This window comes from Gadus morhua, chromosome 13 (assembly GCF_902167405.1).
Source record: "Gadus morhua chromosome 13, gadMor3.0, whole genome shotgun sequence".
NCBI classification, from domain to species: domain Eukaryota; kingdom Metazoa; phylum Chordata; class Actinopteri; order Gadiformes; family Gadidae; genus Gadus; species Gadus morhua.
The window spans coordinates 6845629-6870628 of record NC_044060.1 but is presented as its reverse complement, the minus strand read 5'-3'; the positions used below and the strand labels follow the sequence as shown (position 1 = coordinate 6870628).

The following is a 25000-nucleotide window of genomic DNA, read 5'->3' as shown; positions in this document are numbered from 1 at the left end:
TGTGTCCGGATTAAGACATAGTTTGTGTATGTTGTTGTGTTTGTTCTATTGTGTGCTGGGATGAACACATGCAGATTGTGCATGGGGTGTTATCAGTTCCAGTGTGCGTGGGCTCAGGCGTGATAGTGCATGGTGATAGGTGTTCTGATGGGGGTTTGATCTTAATACTGTCCCCAGGTCAGAAGTGTGTGAATGAAAAAAAATAACATGTTCAACAATATGAATGACAATGGCGCTTTCAAAGTCAATATGACAAACAAGATGCACCAATGCTGCAAAATGTATCCTTCTCATGGTGGTAGGCCTATATATTGTAAGAAAGAATTTTAAATATATAAGGAAAATATTAAGAGATGGAAATATTGAATATATATTAAAGCAGAATAACTGAGGACGCAACATTTGTTTATAGATGACCATGTCAAACAAAATAGAAAGAAATACAAAAAAAACAGTGGGTTGAATTTTGAGAGTGTGTGCCCGGCAGGTCACCTGACCTGCCTGTCAATCACAACATAGCCAGAGGTCGTGTAGGGGTCGTGCACCAACCGGCTTATATTGGACAGGTCGTAGAGAGAGGCTGTTTGGGGGTCGTGTAGGGGTCATCTGCTACCCTGCTTACATCGGACAGGTCGTAGAGAGAGGCTGTTTCGGGGTCGTGTGGGGGTCATTCACTAACCTGCGTTTCAGACAGGTCGTAGAGATAGGCTGTTTGGGGGTCGTGTGGGGGTCGTGTGGGGGTCGTTCACTAACCTGCGTTTCAGACAGGACGTAGAGATAGCTGCGGTCCAGGGAAAAGGCCATGTCCCTCAGGATGGAGCTGCTGTCCTTCATCACGCTCAGCGTCTCGTACACCACCCCCGCCTGGGGAGAGCCGTGCACTCTCACCTGCACACACACACATAGAGAGAGGTTATGGTAAAAAAGTACACACACACATAGATATGGATTATAGTACACAGTACACACACACACATGAATACAGATTATAGTACACAGTACACAGAGACGCATCCACCCAAACACACACACATATACAGATTAAAGTACACCGTACACAGACACCCACCGACACACACATACACAAACACATTTTGTTGGATAAAGTCTCTTTCTACAAAGCGACTTGTAGCGCATGTTAAATACATGCTGTTACAGCTAGGGTAGGTTAATAGAATATATTACACAGTGTACACACACACACACACACACACACACACACACACACACACACACACACGCACACACACACACATGGATACAGATTGCAGGAAACAGACACGGACACACACACACTCCTTACCACTGTCTTATCAACAGTGGTAAGGACATACATTTCATACATTATTTAACACACACGCATACTCACACAAACACACACACACACACATTAACATACATATTGAGATTGACACACACATACACATTATCGTAAAGAGACACATATACACACACCCACTGACAAATACACACAGTCAAACACACATTCACACACACACACACAAACACACACACACACACACACACACACACACACACACACACACACACACACACACACACACACACACACACACACACACACACACACACACACAAAGGAACATGAACACACAAACAGATTCTTTGTGAGTGACATGTGAAGGCTGCTGTCATGCATAAGGCGAGCATTTCTGCATCGACCTTAACGTGTCACTGTCCCCTAACCCATGACAGCCTGTCAGGACCTGCACTCTCCTGCTCCAAACCCAGGCAACACACACCCAGTACAAAGACACCCCCACACACACACACACACACACACACACACACACACACACACACACACACACACACACACACACACACACACACACACACACACACACACACACACACACACACACACACACACGTGTGCATTTTTTTCAGTTGGATGCTTCCAAAATCTAGTTTACTGTCTGCTTTCTCCAGACTGCCTGCCCTTTGCTTTAAGGAGCCGGTGATCAGCGATGTGTACAGGTTAGACTGGGGCCACGGGGGGAATCAAACCTACTTTTTGGCTGGAAGTCTACGGCCTCACCAGTAGACGACACAGTAACGGGATAATCCATAGCCTGAAACCGGTCCGACGCTAATTCCCTAAACCTACTCCGGTATCCATGGTAGCGGTGCATTAACCATGCGATGTAACCACCGCTAACTCATTCATGATAACCGCATCAAGCAGGGGAACTGGAGCGCAGGATTACCCATGTAGTGCATGGAAACCGTTTGAAACGCGACACAACACGACGACCTCCACTGCATGCCCTCCCTCCCCCCCCCCCTCCCTCCCAACCACACCCCCCCTCCTCTCGGCTGGCCAACATCAAATTGAACTGCAGTAGAAGAAGAGGATGATTCTTTGTGGGGGATTGTGTGTCGGCCGGGCTGGCATATAGAGAGTGCCGTGCTGGCTGGCAGTCTCTCACTAGACCCTGCGCTGATCAATACAAACTGATTACATGATTGGATCCCCCGGGCATCAAAGCAGCACCACTCAATCACGCCTCCACCACAAACCGCCACTCCCTTCTCCTCCGCCCCCCAGCTGGGTCTGGCAGCACTGCCAGCCCCGGCTGGGGGAGGTGGAGGAGGTGGAGGAGGTGGAGGAGGAGGAAGGAGGAGGAAGGCGGGGGGTAAAACACAAGGAGGATAGAGGGAGGGAGAGAGAGATGGAGAGTGAGAGAGAGACAAAGAGAGAGGGAGTTGCGGAGCAATAACAGTTATGAGAGAGAGAGAGAGAGAGAGAGAGAGAGAGAGAGAGAGAGAGAGAGAGAGAGAGAGAGGGAGTTGGGGAGAAATAACAAATGAGAGAGAAAGAGAGAGAGAGAGAGAGAGAGAGAGAGAGAGAGAGAGAGAGAGAGAGAGAGAGAGAGAGAGAGAGAGAGAGAGAGAGGGAGTTGGGGAGAAATAACAAATGAGAGAGAATGGGGAGTGATAGCAACGACAGAGATAGAGAGAGATACAGAAAGAAGGAGAGAAAGAGGGACTTGGGGAGTGATTCCAGATGAAATTTAGATTGGAAGAGGAGAGAGAGAGAGACCCTGGGATATGAGTGGGTGGTGATGTTTTTTTTTGTGTAAGGCTGTGTTTGTGAGGTGAAACGGAAAGTGAGAGAAAGAGATGTGGAGGGAGAGAGGGGAAGGTAGATCCGTAGGGAGAGCACAGGATTGATAGAAGGAGAGAAAGGAGCATTGAAAGACAAAGCAGGCAGAGCGGGTGGTTTGAGATTGTGTGTGCTTGTGTATGTAGGTGTGTGTGTGTGTGTGTGTGTGTGTGTGTGTGTGTGTGTGTGTGTGTGTGTGTGTGTGTGTGTGTGTGTGTGTGTGTGTGTGTGTGTGTGTGTGTGTGTGTGAGTGTGTGTGTGTGTGTGCGTGTGTGTGACTGCCAGTGTGTTTGGCGTGTGTGTCTGTACGACTGTGTTTGCATCAGCGTGTCTGCGTGTTTGCGCTTGCATCCGTGTCTGTTTGTATCTGTGTGTGGCGGGGGCATCAACACATTTCCCGACGCAGTGAAAACACATTTCGCCCTCGAAGCAAGCAGACCACACAAACACCACGTCCCCACTCACCCAGCCATCCCCAGCACCACCCAGGCACCATTAACACACCCAGCCTCCATTAACAACCACCAGCGTCCATTACCAACCACCAACGTCCATTAAAAACACGTTTGATTAGAACACTGCTTCACGCTCCCAGCCTCAAAAAACTAATTTTCGTTTTCCCCCCACGCACACTTCGTCTGCAGCGGTCTCACGCGGTGAAAGCTGCCCCGTTCTCCGTACTCTTCGCTTTATTTCCCACATTCCTCCCACATTTTCATAAATAGCGCCGGAGATGAAGCACCACCGCAGAGTGAACCAACATAACCTAAAACTAAAACCCTGCCGAGATGCCCTGGGAAGCACTGGGGGCGCCCCCGCCAGGGGGCCGACCGCATGGGAACCGCGGTCGGGGGCCGGGGGTCGTGGCGGGGTCGCGGCTGGTCCGTGGTGAACTCACAGAGGAACCTGACCTCCCCCCGACCCCTGACCCCTCCCTCCCGGCCGTGGCGACGGTGGTGAGTGATTTGGGAACGATTGGGTGGGTTAATAATAATCTAGAGGCAGAAGAAGAAATAGGTCGGACCGAGTGGGGGTCCCTGGGGGGAACGCAACGGGTCCCCAATCTCTCTCTCTATGCCTCGCCCACCTTACCTTTTCTCCCCCTTTTCATACCTACAACTCGCCCTCTATCTCCCTCTCTCTATTCAATCTCTCTCTCTCTCTCCCTCCCTGACTCTCTATCCTCCCTCTCCCTCTCTCTCTCTCCCTCACTCTCTCTCTCTCCCTTCCTCTCTCTCTCTCTCCCCCCCTGTAAGCCTTGCAGACCTATTATGAAGGTGAGGTGAGGTTTTAATTGGTTTTTATAATGTGCCCGCTGGTCGCCATGGACACACAAACACACATGTGCTAGAGCGTGTGTGTATGAACGTGTACAAACCCAATTTACACACACACACACACACACACACACACATAACCGCCTATGTGTGTATGTGTTAACACACAGCGTGTACACACATGTATGTGCGCTTCCCAGGCACATACACATACATACGCATATTCTTTCACGTTGTGGAAGGTACCACACAAACCTAATTTGGACTCGCATGCACAAAAGTACACACATATGTATGCACACACACACATGCCCATACTAAAAGTATAATGCACACTTGCATAGACAGACATAGTCTGATATATGCCTAATATAGGGATAATATAGACTGGCTGCTCCCACTAGGTTTGTGGTAGTAAATTGTGTGTGAAAAGAAAACATAATTACTTTTTTTATGAGAGGAAAAGTCACCTTATATGCCCAAATCACCGGCTTTGTTCAAAAGAAGTCATAAATAAAGAGTTCTGTTTCTTTCTATAAAGTTTCTGTTTGTACATTCTACTTGATAAAAAAGTTTTTTGTCTATATATTTTATGATCTGTTTTAATAAAAGCATTCGTCTCCCACTTACTCCAGTTACCATTGCTCTTACTCCTTAACCCTTAGGGTCGCTACTAGAGACTCAAATAAAGAAATCAAACATGTAGCCTGGGAATATAAAAAATCTCATTCCATAAAGTTTAAACATCCTCCTTCCGTTTCAAATAGTTTCCAGGTCTGGTAATCGATATCAACAACGAGAGAGAGAAAGAGAGTCAGAGACAGAGACAGCAGGCGACAGAGACAGAGAGAGAGACAGCAGACGACAGAGAGAGTGACAGAGAGATACAGAGAGAGAGAGTAGTATGCCTAGAACAACAACAACAGCAACATGACCCCGGTGAGAATCTCCTACACAAAACACAACCATCTCCCCTCATCTCCAGAGAAAAGGAAAAACACAACTTCAACCTCAACTGTCTGTGGCCATCCCTTGGCATTAGCAGAACATGATATGAGGAATACACGGCGACACAGAACGCCTTCGTCTGCGAATGGCTACATGTGGGATTGATTTTTAGGAAAAGGGGGGGGGTGGGGGCGGCCTTCGGTTGAAAGGTTGGTTCATGTTTCAGAAGAATAATGGGGAAAAATGTACATGAAAACCAAACCTTTCCCTGTTGGCCTTCACAGTGGGAGTCATCCTCAGGAAGAGAATGGGAGAGCGAAGGATTGGTGTGATTACATGGCAGTGCCAGTTTCAACCCCTCTCACCCCGTCGTATCCCCACCCCACCCTAACTAACCCCACCTAGACGAGCACAAAAAAAGAAAAAAAGGCCCAGTCCATATGTCGTGAGGCCAGTATGGGCTCTCTTTACGCGGATGGTGCGAGGCCAAACATATGGATACTGATCCGGCAGCCGGCGGAAAACAACCTTCTTCCAGGCAATCCCCTTCCAATCTGCCACTCTGGCGGGGGGGGGCAGGGGGTCCGGCCCTGCAGAGAGGTCTGCCCGGCTTCCCTTCCCACCCAGACGGACAGGAGCGGTCTGGGTGGGAGAGAGAGAGGTAGTCTCACCCTGCCCGGCTCGCTCTCCTCTCTGGGATTCACTTTAAGGGAGTTTAATTGCCACTTGACCCCTTGATGGTTTCGCAATCAGCCTCAAATTGAAAATGGGTTGCTTGCACCCGCTGTTGTGTACGGGTAAATAAATCCAAAACAGTAACGGGGTCTGTAATAACAGCCTTGGAAACCCCCCACCCCCTTCCCTGCCCCACAACGCAAAACTAAAGATATAAGAGCCAAATATCTCCGGGTCTCCCATTACAGGATGAGTCGAAACACAGGAGAGTACAACGCCCGGCTTCCATCCATCTGAGTGTTTTTTTTAAAAGCGGGCCGAGTCTTTTGTCTTGTGCCACATCCAATGACTTAGACAGAATTGGATGGTCGTTTGGCACGAGTCAATGTTATGACAGCGGAAATGGGGTGGGGAAAGGGAGGGGTGGTGGGGGTTGGAGGGGGGGGGGGGGGGGGGGGGGGGAGAGTCCCAGACAACTGTCCACCTCTAAGGTTGAGTGGTCTCGCATATGGTGGCGTTCTGTCCGACAGCTGGAGCCTAGCGGACATCCATGTGACCATCTATCCATCATAGGCTGTGTGAATGCTAATGAGAGAGAGAGTGAGAGTGAGAGTGAGAGTGAGAGAGAGAGAGAAAGAGTGAGAGAGAGAGAGAGAGAGAGAGAGAGAGAGAGTGAGAGTGAGAGTGAGAGTGAGAGAGAGAGAGAGAGAGAGAGAGAGAGAGAGAGAGAGAGATAGTGAGAGTGAGAGTGAGAGTGAGAGAGAGAGAGAGAGAGAGAGTGAGAGAGAGAGAGCGAGAGAGAGAGAGAGAGAGCGAGAGAGAGAGAGAGAGAGAGAGAGAGAGCGAGAGAGAGAGAGAGAGAGAGAGAGAGAGACAGAGAGAGAGGGAGAGAGAGAGAGAGAGAGAGAGAGAGAGAGAGAGAGAGAGAGAGAGAGAGAGCGAGAGAGAGAGAGAGAGAGAGAGAGAGAGAGAGAGAGAGAGAGAGAGAGAGAGAGAAAGAAGGAGCGCACGCGAGAGAGAAAGTAGGTGCTGGAGAGAGAGCGAGGGTATAGGGAAAGAGGGAGAAAGAGGGGGACAGAGGGAGAGAGAGAGTCGTAGAAAGAGAGAGAAAGAGAGGAAGATGGAGAGGTAGAAGAGGGCACTAGAGACAGAGGTAGAGAGAGGTGGCTAGCTAAGCTCTGTTCTCTGATGAGAGAGAAGGCCGTTCAGAATAGGTCTGTGCGTTACAGCACCATGCTAATCATTCGCCCATCACGTTAGCTATGGTCACAAAGACACAAGTATTGATCTCGGCCGATAGACACGCTGTCAATCGGCAGCCACAATTACCTAAATTGATTACCAAGCGGGTGAGAGGAGGGTAACGGTAGCAACAGAGCGTGTGTGTGTTAATGTGCATTAGTGTGTGTGTGTTAATGTGTACTTTTGTTGTGTAGCTTAACGTCTGCCTGTGAGTGTGTGTGTGCCTGTGTGGAAGCAGAAAAAGTATCCTGTCAAACCTAGCCGTGTGTGTGTGTGGTGCGTGCGTGCGTGCGTGCGTTTGCGACACTCGTCTGTGTAAGTGCACTGACAGTGTTTAATGTTTTGAGGTCATTGTCTAAAAGCTTTCCTGTTTTTCAGCCAAATTTACCCAGCCTCACCCTCTCAGCATGGCACCCTTCCCAGCCTGCCTGCCCCCATCCTGCGCGGACCGCAGGCTCCTCCAGGTCTAAAGGTGATGGGGCTCCACAGAAATAGTACTTTTGGGCTTTGTTTGGGTTAGATGGGTAGCTCTGTACTTTGGTGGGCACTCGGGTGTGTGATAAGATCCACCAGAGTTGTAGAGGAAGGAAATCTCAAAGTATTCAATAACGTGTTTGGGAGCTCCAATCTCACGTTAAAATGAAGTGCCCGAATTCACCACAAATTCCCATTTATTCCCACGTTCCCATTTATTCCCACAGTGCAACAGAAAAGCCTGTGTAAAAAGACACCCAAAGCACAATGCTTTCCCTGCACTTGTGAACCCTGTTCGCTCCGAAAATCTCACAATGACGACCCATGAAACCAGAGGAACCAAAGGCTCCAAGGAATGGTTGTGTTTCCTGTTCTTGGTTTCCTGTTCTCCTCCACTCTGCATCCCTGCCTCCCCGTCCCTCTCTATTGTTCCACTCGGTTCCCAAGGCCCACCGGCGGAACACAGACAGTTAAACATTTCAACGGGTTGCTCTACGTATGGTCCTGATTAGGCGCATGGAGAGATGTGTGTGAATGTGTGTGTGTGTGTTCCCAACATTTGGACGGCATGACGCACGCAATGATACAGATAGAGAGAAAACCAATGATCGCATGAGGAAGCCTTGTCAAACCTAAGAAAAAATAGGAAAATGCCTAATGACATGAAAATACGACTTTTCGCTTTCAGAGTTGTGTTTCTTGTAACAAAAACTTCACCTCGGCTAAAATCAATCCCGAATTGCCCGAGAGAACACATCAGAATGATGAATGAATCTGTACCCTCACAACTCAATTTATATGGTAAAAACTTTTCAATTTATCCTCACACACACAGCAACAGAACCACCGTCTCAGCTACAGCTGAAACATCTCTCTAACGATTTCACTCAGCGAGTCAAGAGAAAAATCACCAACCTCTCAGAAATGATTGCGATGACTGTGTGTGCCACTATTGCTTATTTACCCTCCCCTGACAGACCATAATAACCTCTCCTTGTTCGTTTATTTACAGCATTAAAGAGAGTCAACGCTTTACTGCTGCGAGGTACTATAAGTGTCCACTCTCTAAATGCCTCTAGCATTGATAAGCATCTGAGTGAAGTTAAGACTTGGCTTTTGATTTTCAGAGGCCAGTGTTATGAGCTTGATAGTCTTGTGGTTAGGCCATTGGACTTCCAGATGAAAGCCAGGCTAACTTGGTTCAAACCGTCCAATTTCAGCAGCCTAACTGCTCGCTCACCAGCTTCCGCCAAAGATTCAAGACTCACTTGTTCAGGGTTCACCTAGACTCTGCATCGGTTCCCCCTTTTTTTCTCTTTCTTCTGACAAATGTACTTGTAATTGTAAGTCGCTTTGGTTAAAAGAGCATGCTAAATGCCCTAAATGTAAATGTACTTGCAGGCTTTCCTTGAGTGCTTGAGTGCCCTAACCCCTTGCCTGCTCCTTAATGGCATGAATCTGAACTCACTGTGAGTCCCTTGGACCCAGGGTTCCGCCACAAGACCGAACAGTAATGGTGTCATCAGTGTGGGCGGGGGTTATTAGAGGCAGGACTGGGAGTTGTGAAACAGTCAAGAGACTGAGATGAAATGAAGGGACACTCCTCCTCTGAGGGTTTGCCGATCGCTTCCTTGCGGGGCTAACACCAGCTTCAGGGTGTGAACGTGTGTTTCCCCACTTGTGGTCATTAACTGTAAACTACTGTGAGGGGTGGTAGTGTCAAGACATAAAAAAGGAAAAAAGCCAACAGAATCGTAACATCATCAGATGAGAGCAGACCATTCTTACTCTGGCCGTTTTTGCTATTGCGAATTTCTCTCTCTTTCACATCACAGTCTTTATTGCTCGCTTTGATATCCACCTTGTGCCACTTTTTGAAGTGCAATTGCCGCGCTCACGGCTCCCCGTCGTTTCACAGCCATAGTATCATTCGAAACGACGTCCTCGGTTCAGACCCCCCCCCTGCGAGCTCTGATGATGCACGATAGACGAAACATCGGCCAACAGCTGCCTTTCATAGTGACACCCCGTCCCCGGTACATTTCCCGGGGGTAGAGGTGCTATTCTGAACCCGCGGGGAACGCACAGTTACGTATGAGAAATGAAAGTGCTTTTTTATGAAGCCCCCCGTATGGACGCTGGCCGTGATTGATGGGGCTTGAAACGCCCCACCCTCCCACACGCACGGGGCTCGCTAATGGCGAACCACGCAACCATGGAAACCACACCATAGCCCTCCTCGTGCACGACGTCTAGTCCATAGTTATCCCTCTGACCTCCAACCTCGCACCCCAGCTATGGCCTCTCTGTAGCGGGGAGGTTACAACCTCTGCAGTGGCTTATGCAATTTATTGTCTTGACTGGCCTACTCTGCCCCCCCCCCCCCCCCCCCTGGGGCACGGACCCTCAGGATCCCAGCCTCTTCTCAGTGGAACCTCAGCTGATTAATATGAGGTTCTTTCTTGTTATTTTATGGTTTGGGGGTCATTTTTGGTCTCTCTCTCTCTCTCTCTCTCTCTCTCTCTCTCTCTCTCTCTCTCTCTCTCTCTCTCTCTCTCTCTCTCTCTCTCTCTCTCTCTCTCTCTCTCTCTCTCTCTCTCTCTCTCTCTCTCCCTCCCTCCCTCCCTCCCTCCCTCCCTCCCTCCCTCCCTCCCTCCCTCCCTCCCTCCCTCTCTCTCTCTCTCTCTCTCTCTCTCTCTCTCTCTCTCTCTCTCTCTCTCTCTCTCTCTCTCTCTCTCTCTCTCTCTCTCTCTCTCTCTCTCTCTCTCTCTCTCTCTCTCTCTCCCCCCCCCCCCTCTCTTGTCTCTCTGGCACATGTTTTTCATGGTTCTGGCTGCGCTCCATTTTCATTGCCAAACATCTTGTGTAATAAGAAGAGGTCCAGAGATGCTATCTGCCCCCAGCCTATGTTACTGTGTTACTGTGTGTGTGTGTGTGTGTGTGTGTGTATGTGCGTACTTGTGTGCGTGCTTGTGTGCGTGCGTGCTTGCTTACGTGCGTGCGTGTCTCAGCCTGCATCTGTATCTGCTTGCGTGTGTGCATTTCTGCGCATTTCTGTGCATTTCCCATGTACATGATTGTGTGTATGAGTGTGTGCGTGTATGTGTGCGTGTATGCATCTATGTGTGTGTGTGTGCGTTGCAGACAGATTGCATCCCATTCGACTGCGGGGCCCCGAGGCTCGTGTCAGCATATTCCTCTCGCACGTTCTCCCCAGTCTGTCGCACGTTCGCTCTGTCCCGCGTTCGCTCTGTCGCATGCGGTACGCAACGCGCAGAGCGAGTGCTGAGCCCCGCGGACTCCCGCTGTCACCCCGGCTGTAAGATGCACCATGGAGGGATGAGGGGATGAATAACGGAGGGGGGGGGGGGGGTGTAGCCCCAAGGTAGAGGTTCACCTATCAGTGTTATTATGGATCAGGGGTGGAGGTCTGTAGCCCCAAGGAAGGAGGTCTGTCTGCCTTTTCACAGCCGTTTGTATAATATGGGATGGCTTAAGGTCCACCCCATGGGAGCGGCATTGAGGAATATACAAAAACTAAATGGCTGCCACCGATGTGTCACACGCTTCGTTGCGCTGATTGGTTGTAAGTATTATCAAATCGGGTCCAGAGGCAAACAAACTAAGAGGTTCAGGACTAATCCTAATCTGTCTAATCTGCAAATTGGTCTGGCGATGTCAGGATAACTCTCCATATATCTATCTATCTATCTACCGTTCATCCATCTATCTTTAAATAGATCGAAGAAATAGGTACTGCAACTGATTATTACCAAATTACGATAATCATAATGTCCATCTGTCCATCTTTTTGTCAATCGATCATGATCCGTAGAAATCCAACTTCAATCCTACTTCAAGTCCTTCAAAATGGAGATTGACGTTGAGGACGTGAAGACCTCTCACTGCCCAGCAGCGTGAGGTCTTCGAAGCCACAGATCTGGAACCCCTCTCCTACCTTCTTCAGCATGCCGCTCCGGGTGCCCAGGAACACCACGCTGTGGCCGTTGTAGACGTAGGAGGTGACGGAGGTGAGCCTGTCCCGGGACTCGGTGTACAGGGCCTGGCTGGAGACCAGCTGGGAGCCGCCCAGGGGCTGGTTGATGTCCAGGCCGCAGAAGTGGTCATCGATGGGAACCGGCTGCTCGGAGAGAAGGGGTGAGGCAGGGGGGGGGGGGGGGGGGGGGGGGGGGGGGGGGGGAGGAGGGGAGGATAGGAGGTTTGGATGGGTGGTTGCAGATGGAAAGTAGGGATGGGGGGGATTGAGAAGGGGGGGGATTGAGGGGGAGAGTGGGGGGTCGGATTGAGGGGGAATGTCGGGGGGAGGTGGGGTAAGGGGGGGCGTCGGGATTGTTGGGGGGGAGTGGGGGTAAGGGGGGGCGTCGGGATTGACGGGGGGAGTGGGAGTGGGGAGGAGGGATGGAGGGTGAAGAGGAGTACAACAAGAGGAGGAAGTGGTTAGTGGTTACACATTACATCCGTTTTGGTTGGTTGGGGATTTTTAGGGATTTGAGTGTTTTCTTATATGAAAAAAATAAGTCACCAGAGTCGATCGAGGGATGAGGGAAGATGAGAAAGGAAGGTGGGAGGTGGAAAATAAAAGAGAGAGAGAGAGAGAGAGAGAGAGAGAGAGAAGAGAGAGAGAGAGAGAGAGAGAGAGAGAGAGGGAGAGAGAGAGAGAGGGAGGGAGAGAGAGAGAGAGAGAGAGAGAGAGAGAGAGAGAGAGAGAGAGAAAGAGAGAGAGAGAGAGAGAGAGAGAGAGAGAGAGAGGAGAGAGAGAGAGAGAGAGAGAGAGAGAGAGAGAGAGAGAGAGAGAGAGAGAGAGAGAGAGAGAGAGAGAGAGAGAGAGAGAGAGAGAGAGAGGGTGCAGATGCGTGGGAAGAGGAGTTTAGGAGCTAACATATCATCTGCTGATCTCTGAAGGGTTAAAGCACACCGGCCTCCGAGGTGTTTTTATTAGATTTTGGGGTCCTCCTGTTATACGGGATATCTTTATTTTCAGCTTGTACTTTTACGGCGTGTAAATAATCGCTCAAGGAGAACAAGGGATGTAGGACAACTGTGTGCGTGTATTTTCGGCACAGGATAGTGTAGTGTTGCTAGGGTGTTAAAATGCAGCGGGTTCGATTCCCCCGTGTCCACAGTAACGGCATCTTGAGCACGGGGAAGTCAAGGTTCAGATACATATATAGGAATCCAAGGGCAAGTTGCTTTAGATGAAAGGGTATCCTCAATGTAATTGTCTTCGTAGTAGTAGTGGATGCTGTGACTTCCCGACAACACAGTAGCACACTACAGGGGATGAGATGTTTTGATTGGGCATGAAAGAGATCAGGGTGTTTAGTGGTTGTTGCTGGAGCTAACACCCATCTCCAGTCTCTTCTAATCAGCGGTATAGTATAATCACTCTGTCAAGGGATGCTAGTAGGTCCTAGCTTAGCATCCCTACAGGTCTGGCTGCTGTATCTGGTGTTTGCTCTTTGAAACATGAGGCGATCATCTCTAACTAGTTTGAAGGGAGTAGGCTGTATACTGTTAACCGTAAAGTACTTTTCAATACACATAGTGCTCATTGCTGTCTTCAAAATATAGCATAAATATCATACTGTTAAGTCATTAAGAGAGAGAGCATTCCCCATTATTAGTGAGTGCCAGTTACTTTAGTAATATGTGTTCATTATTGTGCCACTCATCGTGAAAAAAATATGATTGCCGGATCTGAGTACTGCTAAATCCTGGCGCCAAGATTAGCATAGTTTTAATCTTCTGCTGTGCCGTGTAATTAGCTTAGAAGCTAAAATGTACAATTTAGCTACGTCCAACCAGGATTTAACCATTGTTATTTAATTAACTCCAATAAAATTAATTAAGACCATTGACTGCCTGCCAGGCTGTAATGAATGGCTAAATAACAACGCGTTTGTCATTGTCATATTTCATTACAACCCATTTGTTTAATGGAATAGCGAAATCCAAACAGATGCGAGATGCAACACATATAATGTTTTCGTTGCTTTTCTTGTTTCTAGAGATCCCTTCTGTTTGGATGAAAGCCATTTGTTTCTGATAAAAGCCTTTTGTTTTTGCTTCAAGCCTTTTAAATATGCAGGTTTCACAAAAGGCACAGACATGTAAGTGCTTGCTGTAAGCAAGACCTCTTTTAAACCTCAAGCATAGGTCTCGCAGGTTCAACCACAGCAAGGGAAAAGCACAGGAATACTGAAGAGTTTGAAGGAAGAACACTGAAAGGAAGATAAAGAAAGGAGATGGAGAGAGAGAGAGAGAGAGAGAGAGAGAGAGAGAGAGAGAGAGAGAGAGAGAGAGAGAGAGAGAGAGAGAGAGAGAGAGCAAGTGAGAGTGAAAGAGAAAAAGAGAGAGAGAAAAAGGGAGCAAGCGAGAGTGAGAGAGGGAAAGAGAATGAGGGAGAAAAAGAGAGAGAGCAAGAAAGAGCGAGAGAAAGAGAGAGAGAGAGAGAGAGAGAGAGAGAGAGAGAGAGAGAGAGAGAGAGAGAGAGAGAGAGAGAGAGAGAGAGAGAGAGAGACAGATAGAGAGAGAGCAAGCGAGAGTGAGGGAGAGAGAGTGAAGGAGAGAGAGTGAGAAAGGGAGAATATGCAGGATCAAAATACAAAAGAGAGTGGGAGAGCCAGGAAAAGTGGGTGGGGGAGTTTTGCAGACCGAGTGGGTGAATAAAACCCAAGCTAAATAGAAAACTCCTTTGATTAGCATAGTAAAACTAATCTCCCCCTGGCCAGTCCCGTCCCCGGGGAAATCTTAATGGTGTTTCAGGTTCTCTTGGGCTGGCACCCCTATCAGCCCCTCACAGTGCAACCAGCACCGCTGGGTAACTGGAGACCACTGCAAGACTTACTCAAGGCTGCTCACGCACCTGACCCTGTTTCTAGAATGGAGATAGAGTATGTGCTTGCTTGCTTGTTTGCTTCTGTGTTTGGACGGGTGCGCGATAAGACCTCATTTTGGTGTGTGTTTTGTGTGTATAATTGTGTGTGGAGGTGATTTCAGTTCCTTGGTCTCACCTTTTGTTTTTCCCTCAATTCGCATGCTTGGCCCTCTCTCCGTTTTCTCTGCCTCTCTCTCTACCCCTCTCTCCCTTTCTTCTACGACGCTTCCTTTACGCTCTATCCGTCCATCTTGCGCCATCCATCTTCGTCGCCACCCTACCGCTCTTTCTCTCTCCCGCCTCTCATCTCCATGACTTGCTGCCTCCCTCCCTCCCTCCCTCCCTCCCTCCCTCCCTCCCTCCCTCCCTCCCTCACCACCCCCTTTTTTCCCCATCCATCAATCCCTCTTACCGCCTTGGTGCACTGCACGTCCTTCCCCAGCAACCAGTGCAGCTCCAGGTGTCCCTCGCCCTGGTAGCAGGACTGCAGGCGCTCCTTGATGCGGGCGTTGATCTCCCGCAGGGTGAACACGCACAGCGCCGAGTGGTCGGGCGGCTGGTGGTACTGCTTCTGGCCCTTGGCGAACACGGCGAAGAGCACGTCCTCCTGGGCGCTGACGTTCAGCGCGCGGGCCAGCGCGCGGCCCGCCTTGCCCAGGTGGGCCGCCTGCAGCAGGCGGTACTCCTCGCCGCGGCGCACGCAGCCCAGCGGCAGGGACACGTACGAGTGGAACTTCTTGTCGCCCTTGCAGAGGCGCACGATGCGCGTGGTGTAGAAGAGGTCGCCGGGGGAGCCGCCCGCCGGCGTGCCGCTCTCGGGCGGCGTCTCGGGCTGCACGGTCAGGAAGTACACGAAGGGCCCGCTGGAGAAGCCGTACACGTAGTAGATGTCGAAGCGCGGCACCAGCGCCAGCGTGTCCGACGGGATCTTGATGAGCGATGACACGAAGTCGGTGTGCAGCTCGTAGTCCAGCATGGCCGACGACTCGGGGTCGCGCGGCAGCTTGCGGCTGGACACGGTGGGGAAGTAGTCCTGCTTGCCGCCCACGGCCGTGCCCACGTACAGCGTGGCGTCCTGGCCCGGCGACGGCACCACCACGCCGTACATGGTGCCCGTGTGGTTGTCGCTGGACAGGTAGTGCTCCTTCTTGTGCGTGGGCTCCACCAGGATGAAGAGGTCGCCCAGCCGCATCAGCTTGCACACGCCCTGGTAGAGGCTGCCGCAGGCCAGCAGCCGGTTGTGGGAGTAGTCCACCAGCAGGAGCTTGTTGACGTTGTCGGTGGAGGCCAGCGGCTCCGAGCAGGGCTGCACGATGAGCGGCGGGTAGCAGGCCTTGTTGTCGTACTCCGGCCCCGTGTCGTGGGACACCAGCAGGGTGAGGTTGGCCGACAGCTTGTAGATGCGGTTGACCGCGCCGACGTACAGCGCGCCCGTGCTCTGGTGCACCGTCAGGTGGTTCAGGGCCCACTCCTTCCTCTCCGACTGAAAGACGCTCAGGGCCGGAGCCCCCGCCACGGTGGGCTCCGGGTTCGCCGAGACGAGCGACAGGAAGCAGAGTGTCAGCTGCCACAGCGACATGACCTTGGGAAGCCTGTGACCGGTGGCGAGGTCATAGTATGTCCTTCCCGCATCCAGGCACGTACCCATCCCCATGGGGCTCCGGTGACTGGGCGAGCTCCGGGGAAAACGGACGGGGATGTTGCGTCGGCGGGTGAGTGAGAAGAACCCGGCGGGAATGTTCACCACGCCGTGCTTTTGGTCTGCCTTTGGTCGAACTTCACATCGTTCTGCAGGGAGGAGAGGAAGAACAAACACGTTGATATTCCACTTTCCACAATGGGAAGGAGGTGTTTTGAAGGGGGACAGAGCTTTCAAGATACCATTCCACCATTAATCCAACTAAAAGCGCACAATTTAAACCGCAGGCTTCTTTCTGTGTCTTTGCTTAGTTAGTTAGACACACAAGACATTAAAGGGACAAGCAGTCATTTGTACAAACTGTCGCCCAGACTTTTCCCCTAGCCTCTGGTGGTCTTAAGCTCTTTCTATCTACAGGGGGGCCTCATTATATGTGCTTGTCACTGTTTGGAGGGGAACTAACCGTACGCCATTACTTCAACAAAGGAGAGACAAATCATGCCTGTGCCGACCCTCTGTTTTGCCCACTAATTAAGTATGATCCATATGTATTAATTATGCCTCCACATTCTGGGCTCTTTGCTGCTTTCCTGAGTCCAACCCTCCCCCCCCCCCCCCCCCCCCCCCCCCGCCAGCTCAACCGCCGCCACCCCCGCACGCTACTCTAAATGGTTGAATCCAGGAGGAATTAATCACTATCCACTGCGGCCGACATTCCCAAATTAATCAGGACCTTTTTTTTTTCCCAAGGATGGTGGGGAGTCATTAACGATTCGGAGCCAGCCAGCATCAACGCCTCACTCTGTCTTCTGTTTAATTTCGTTAGCATATTTTATGTAGATTAATGCGGAGAACAAACAATGTCCCACTGAAATACGTCCTGACTGGAGGATGGATGGGATGAAGAGAGCCAGGGAGACAAGTGTAGTTTTATTCATAGTTTTTGTATGGTTATATGGTTATGTAGTTATCGAGTACGGGTTGGATATCAATCAATCAACTTTATTTACAGAGCAAAGTGCAGAGAGATGAGTCGTTTTATGAATAGTTGTTTTATTTTGTTATATGGATTTATATCAATCACACGTTGTTTATGAAGTGCTTTCGTGCAGAACTGCAACGCCAAGTGCTTAACCAGGGAAACAACACAGCTAAAACCAAATGATGAATCCGTTTAAAATAACCATAATCTCTCAGAATTAGCTCAGAACTGCAGAGACACGTTCAAGAGGTATTGATTGATAGGGCTCTAATAAAATAATGATTACACCACAACTCAATTTAAATAGATGTGTTTTAAGATTTAGATAAAAGCGGATCAGAGCACTGAGGCACGTATGCTGTTTAGATTTTTATCCACATAGCTTAGAGATAAACCTATGGACTAGTCACGGATAAAACCAGAAACCGATAAGGCAGGATCATACCAAATAAGGTTTGGTGCGAGAGAACAAAACGAAAAAATCCAACGGTCATACATAATTGAGTGTATGGATTCAGTGATCAGAGATGAGGTAGCTCCATGCAGGCAGTCTCTTGACTCCAGTCCATTACTGAGCCAATAAAACCGTCAAGCACAGGGAAAAGACGGTAAATTACAAGAAACCCCCACATCTGCCTTCTCGTTCGCCTCGCTCCGATCTGGGGGTTCTACAGCCAGGCTTGTTTCTCTCTGGGGTTGTGGAGCTCAAATCCTCAACCCCTACCCCTCTCAGACCAGGTCCTCTCCCCTGCCATTTCACCCCCTCGCTCTTCCATTTGAAGGAGTAAAAACGATAAAAGCATTGATTGCCTGAGTCCCCATTCATCTAAAACCTTTGGAAGGGGTTTTCTTGCACATCAGCCGGGGCTACGAGGATGGTCTGAATCAGAGGCAATCCGAGCTCCCACCACTTTGGCCCTTGTTCAGGGCCCCAAACCCACTGCTTCCCGGGCCAGGCTTGGAGGAAGAATTAAAGGTTAAATGAAGACAGCCATGTCAGACTGTAATGCGGTCAGCAGGGTGATCCTGTCCGTTGGCCGGCTAACAGGATGATGTCCAGCAGGGGTTGACCCAGTGCCAGGGATGGGGGGGGGGGGGGGGGGGTTGGGGGATATGGGTGGTGGTGGGCGTAGGGGTGGTGGTACTGGTCGTACCCTGCTGGGAGAGATCCAGCTCTCCACCAGTCATCTCCTGTCCATCTGTCCCTCCTCTGCTCCCACCAAGGGAGGGGAAGTCACCGGAGTCCTGGCCAACCCTTGGCTGTGGAGCCTTGTCTCGCAGTAGTATTACCTCCCTTCTGTCACACACCTTGTTAACAGTTAGGTCAAAATAAATCGTTTTTATTTTCATTCAAAGGAGAGGTGTGTTGACTGTTAGCAAAACTCAACTGATAACTTAAAGTCCACCAGACATGAATTTGATCGACTAAATACTTTTTTCTATGCAATCGCAAATATTCAATTGAATAGGCGTAATGATCAAACTGAAACTCTAAAGAAAAATGTAATGACGGGGCCTAATTCATCTTATTATCCTGATTTGTAAGCAAGTATGGTATAGTACACAGCTCCTGGTTTCAACGGAGACCTATTATATTTGAAGTACTCTTCTCTCTACAGCGACCGTTCTCAGTTCCAAGTTCCATTCAGCAGGTCATTCGACTACAGCTCTCGGCTGAACCTGAACAACTTTTCAGTTCTTTGAATTCCTTTTAAGAAAAAAATATTCAATGTCTTCGGCGTTGAAATAACTTATGTCATCAGTACAGCCCAACTGAAGTTTCGCTGAATGGCTTTCTTCTTCTATGTTAATGTATTCATGAAGGCCCATTCATATGCTTCATTATGTCCAAGCACAAAGCGAAGAGGTTCTTTTGAGCATTTCTAACTTGTTCCACGGGACGCGGCAGTGCGCTTGTTTCATGTTGGCCTCGGAAGAGGAGAAGCAGCCGGGCACTCTGATTTGTTCAACCGTTGGGAGAGATGACCATCAACTACAGTAACAAAACAACTACAGTAACAAAAACCCATTTTGTTATGCAAGTGTTATGAAACCTTTGGGTTTATTTTTTTTTACAGGTGCTAACTTTTTTTCCAGACGGCTTTCCAACCTCATCCTGCGAAATGGGACCAATTCACCAAGCGTATCGAGTTCATAAAAGGCTTCGTTCTCAAATATTTTCATGGTAATAACACCTATCTCCAAGACGTCCAATCAAAAGTCCAAAAACAAAATGACAGTCATTTTGCATTCCATTAAACTTTGGGAAACTTTATACCCAAAAGTGACATTGTCAACACTAGTGGACAAATTCAAACATCTTTTCCAGTCATAGCTAACATTATGACTACGGATACACAGAGTCCCAAGTTAACCAACCCGTTGCAGCGAATACTATTTACTATTTTGTCATTAAGCAGACACTCTCATCCAAATCGACTCCGAGGGGCTATGGATCGGCTGGTTTTGGGGTGAGACTAAGTGAAGTACTGGCGGCGGCGGCGGCGACGGAGAGTCTCCCCGTTCCCACTTCTGCTTCCCCGGCTCTGGTCACGTATGAGCCGTGCGGTCATGCCGCTCGCTGTTTACCCCGGATTACCGAGAGCGCTCCTCTCTCCCCCACTACTGAGTACTCCACCTCGCCACTCAGACACGCTCCCGCGCAGACGTGACTCATTCACATTCACACTCACATGCGGGGGTGGGGGCGGGGTGGGGGGAGAGGCACCCGGGGGAGCTGGGAGGAGAGGAGGAGGGGTAGGGGGAGAGGGCTGGGGTTGTAGATCCCAGCAGGGGAGCCAATCACTGCGCAGCGGAGGGAGAATGCCAGCCACTTGAATTCTACAAACACGACCCCGTGACCTGGATCGTGGGTCGAGAGGGGCGAGAGAAAGAGGGGAGAGAGAGTGGCGGTTGGACTATGAGTCCGGACCCCCCCCCTACCCGAGGGCTCGGGTTTTATTGGGGTGAACAGCATCTGCGGAGCGCTGCTGTGCTGGATTCAGGCGGTTGTTCTGGTTCGATGGGGGTATTTCTGTCTGGGTTATACTTTGACCCATTTGCTACTCGATGAAGTGGTTTATGATCATGGAAAAGCTTTTTTGGGCCTATGTCATTTCAAAGACACGATATATCGAGGTTATACCTGGTGTAGAATAGTTAAACTGAGTGAATAGTTAGAGACAGTTTTTGACGGTTAAACCCAGTATATAACAGTGAGACCCATTACATTGGTGGTTTTCAACTGGGCTAGCCAGAGGACCCTCTTTCGTCATGAGTCATTAAGTCTATGTTCAATATTCAGTCTATATTGCAGTGATTAGCAATGCCCTCCTGTATTATTAAAAAGAAGGAGCAAACGAAAAGCTGAAACTTGGTGCTAAAGTCAAGAGAAATAGCAGCTACTGAAACATAAATTAACATTGAAAGTTAGATCATGCATGTTTTTATTGAAAGATTCAGTTTGGCATATGCTCATAACTCTCCTAACAGTTAAACCCTGTATATAACATCTTAAACCCAGTATATAACAGTTAAACACATTATACCAGTGAGAGACATTATATGTCGGTGTTCAATATTATGGACTTTATATTCACGAACAGCACTGTTAAAACCCAAACGGATGAGAATTCATACGGTATTGCTGTTGCCTTAAGAAAACTGGATCAGTTTTTTGTCTGTGTGGGATCAGGAACACAGTGACCGGACTTTGGCGTGATTATTTTCTAAAGGTTACGAGCCGAATCTCTGCTCGCACAGTGAGTCAACAATAGATGGTGAGCCAGTGTCACCAGAGGTGATAAAAAACATTTTGTCTTGTGGCCTAGATTCAATAGCAACAACAATACGAGTTTGAGGGGGGGATGTGTTTGTGTGTGTGTGTGTGCGCTTGCGTGCGTGCATGCGTGCGTGTGCATGTATGTGTGTGTGTTTGTGCGCGTGTGCGTGCATGCATGCGGTGTGTGTATGCATGTGGTCTGGTGGAGGGGACAATGTCTGACCTATAATAGCCATCGAAGCAGAGCTGCCGTGCTAGTCGGGATGGCCTGTCATAAAAAAGTCATTTCACACTAAAAGCGTGTGGAACTTTGAAAGCCTCTATTTTCTGAGATGTGCATTCAGGGAACACACTACATGCAATTTCAAGCTTTCAAAGGCTTTTCTGCAAGCAGCATTAGAGTTTAAAGGCGGTAGTTATAATCTTACACAAGGCTGACCCTGATGCTTAAAGTTGCTATGCGAAAATGGCATTGCATTATGGGAAAGCTTTGTCTGGGGTGGGGGGGGGGGGTCGACTGTAACTCTGCTTGGTCATAGAGTCATAGAGTGACAGTGGTTGGGCTGGGGGGTGGAGTTAGCGTGAGCATGCATTGTATTAAGCATTACACATGAATGAGTTGGGGTGGCGCCAAGCAAAAAACAACTTGACTTCCGAATGAATAAATGAAGGCAATTAGCAGATATGTTTACAATGTAGTGGAGACAGAAGTAGGTCAAACGTGGCAGAGGAGGAGGAGGAGGGGAAGGGGTGTTAAGGAGGCGAGAGGAGAGAGAGAGAGAGAGAGAGAGAGAGAGAGAGAGAGAGAGAGAGAGAGAGAGAGAGAGAGAGAGAGAGAGAGAGAGAGAGAGAGAGAGAGAGAGAGAGAGAGCGCGTGCGGCCCGCCGGCTGTCGTCGTCATCGTCGGGACACAAAGTGATGGGTTCTGGGAATTAGGACATGGAAATGCCGTCTTTATTAACGGTGACTTTTAAGTGAATGCCACATTGAATCGCGAGGGACAACCAGGGCTTTTGGGAGGAGGAGGGGATAAAAAGCTGTGTTTTGTGATCAGTGGTCCGTCACTTTATTCATCACTTAAGCCCAGGGCTATAGGTTCTACCCCCCCCGCCCTACTACCCCCCCGTCCACTGAGCCAATGACATATCTGAGAGAGCCCTTAGAAGGCATCATGGGTAACCGTGTGATGTTCAGTTAGCAGATATCCCACAGGATATCTTCACTTTGATCCGACATGCAGCGACATCTCGGCGTTGGACTGTGCCTAATTCACTTTGCACTTGTGATTTTTTTTTTCTCCTCCCCATATTTCAAGGAATGGAAAAAAAAAAGCCACGAGACCCCATTAAAACAGATGAGGACGAATTTGTGTTTGTGTTCACACTCGTTCCCCCGAATGAAATCAATAATAATGAAAAGCTTTCCAGGCAAGATGGCTGTGCCCATCGCATACAGCCATTACCACCCTGATTTGCCATAACAAAAGCTCAATTTGAAATTTTCCTCCGTTCCGCGGCCAGTAGCTTAGTTGATTGGTTAATTCTGCAATTGCAGAGTCTAGGGCTCCCAAGACAGCCACTAATAAACTCTGCGGAGCAGGCGACCGACGAAAAGCCTCTACGGTGAACCGTAAACTGTATATCACCCCCTGCGAGCCGGGCTCTAACCAGCTAGGGGAAGCGTGGGAGAGCAGTCGTGGCAGATAAGGGGGGGTGGTTCGGGGGGACCAATTCAAAGGCAATACATATCGGACAGACCCCCCTCCAGTCAAGGAGAGGCCTTCGCCCTTACCTCCTAGCGTTATGCATAAAACATGGAGGTACAGTTCTGGCTTTTATCCGGGAAATTGCCATTGACAATTTTTGGGAATGGATGAAGGGCACCTACAGCTTTTCCCCTTCTCTCTGTGTCGTAAATCTCCTTCTGGGTCAGGCCTTCTGTGTTGGCGCCCGCTCGACGGCAGGCATCACGCCCTCACGTTGCATATGTGATCAGGAAGGAAGAGAAGGAGGCATGGCAGGATCGGGGGGTGGAGGGGTGTGGGGGTGGGGGTGGGAAAGTCGTCGTGACCTCCAGCACTCTGATGAAAACCCAGCCAGCGCGAGTGCAATCGCAGGTCCTCTATAATTCAAGGAGAACCCCAGAAGAACAAGGAGGGCAGAGCACCGCACCACCGGCGCTGTTCCTTCGGAGCGCCGGTCGGAGAGCGCTCTGGGATTCCAGTTCAGTGGCCACTGCTGCAGCCCGCGTCCTGCGTTAGTTTGCTTGAGCGCCAAAGAGGGACGGATGCGAGTCTGAGGCAGATCTGTGCTGATCCGTGGACAGTAGGGTAGAGGGGGGGGGGGGGGATAAGGAATGAAGCAGCTGAAATGTGAGCTCCACTCTCGGGTGATGGGGCCAGAAGTGGACGACGCAGAAGGTGACTCGAGAGTCCCTCGTAGTCTGTGCTCTTAAGAGCACTTCGTTCTTTTTCAACCTTTGCTTTCCATCCCTCCCCCCCAGCCATCTTTCCCATTCCTTCCTTCTTCCTTCCTTTTCTGTTTCTACCTCTTTTCTCCTTCCCTGTCCTTCCCACCGCCCCCCTCCCCGCCTTCCTTCCTGACTCCCTCTCGCCCCCCTCCTAGCCTCCCCCCCCCCCCCCCCCCCCCCCCCCCCCCTACTAGATGGATCTCCGTGATGGGGCCACTAGTGCCTGTTCTAGGGTGTAATGTAACTGTCTGTTTCCATCCCCAGAAGGCTATCCTCTCTCTCCCTTTGTCCAATACACCTCCACCCCAACATGGCGGCCCTGGAGAAGCAGACTCTCTCTGTCTCTGTACAACACGTCTATTTACCTATTTTCCCGCTCAGACGGATTCCCTTACATCTCTGCCGGGGTTCTATTGCTGGGTCAGCATCAATCATTCAGCAGCCAGCAGCAAAAAAAATATATAAGAAAGTCGCCGTATCGGTTTTTTTTTCCTTTAGTTTCGCCCGGTCTCCCAGGCTCGGCTGAGCACTTTGACGGGGAAACCATCAAACATGATGGAGCCAGGGGGAAGGGGGAGGGGGAGGAGGGGTGCATGGGGAAGAAACTGAGAAACACACATGTCCATGATTCCCAAGTCGTCGCTTAGAGCCCTTCACAAGGAGAAAAACAACAAAACCCTGCAAGTCAAACAACGTCTGAGTCCACAGACGCTTGGATGCCATGGTTTAATATATTTTCTTCATTTTGAGCGAGACCCTTTTTTCCCCCCCTCCTCCATATGGCAGGGAGGTACGAGGGGGGGGATGGGGGGGGGGGCTGGGGGGGAGATGCCAGGGTGGAGAGGTAGCTGGCATGAGTGATTACGATCAAAGAAATTACATCGCAAACGGAACAGCTGTTACCTTCTCTGCTGACAAATCAGCGAGGGCAAGACTGGAGAAGAATGGACGAGACACAGAGAGAGAGAGAGAGAGAGAGAGAGAGAGAGAGAGAGAGAGAGAGAGAGAGAGAGAGAGAGAGGGAGAGAGAGACACGGGGGGGGGAGAATTTGCATGTTCCACAATTCCTAACTTCCTCTCTGAAAGTAGAAGTGCTGGCGCCCGTTTAACGTTTTAATCCGCAGTGCAAACACGGGTTTGGGTGGTGATTCATCCAAAGCCGTACAAATACATGCATCTACCCAGATTATCTCGTGTCTGTCTTTCTCGCCTTGCATGTCTGGTCTGTGCCGTCTTAATGCTAACACACACGTAACAGTACCCACTTGTACAGACGATGCTTCGGGATGGATTGGCATGGATGGACAGAGGTTTTCTCAGTTGATCTATATATATATATATATATATATATATATATATATATATATATATATATATGTGTTTCCACATAGAGATGAAAGACTTATCTATTTGGTGTGCAATTGGTGCAGGATATCTATTATGACTACAAAGAAGGGAACATTTTATGTAAATTACACAGAACTT

General features: G+C 49.6%; 1 protein-coding gene across 1 annotated transcript in view; it reads right to left on the bottom strand.

The window, feature by feature from the left end:
• Positions 1 to 25000, bottom strand: part of LOC115557764 (plexin-A2-like) — a 55787-nt gene that overhangs the window by 22244 nt on the left and 8543 nt on the right. Inside the window, exons 2-4 of the mRNA XM_030375843.1 lie at positions 15057 to 16432; positions 11705 to 11887; positions 754 to 888 (exon numbers count right to left, since the gene is read on the bottom strand). Coding sequence (XP_030231703.1) covers positions 754 to 888; positions 11705 to 11887; positions 15057 to 16298 — 1560 coding nt within the window. The 5' untranslated portion in view covers positions 16299 to 16432. The remainder of the gene's footprint in view (positions 1 to 753; positions 889 to 11704; positions 11888 to 15056; positions 16433 to 25000) is intronic.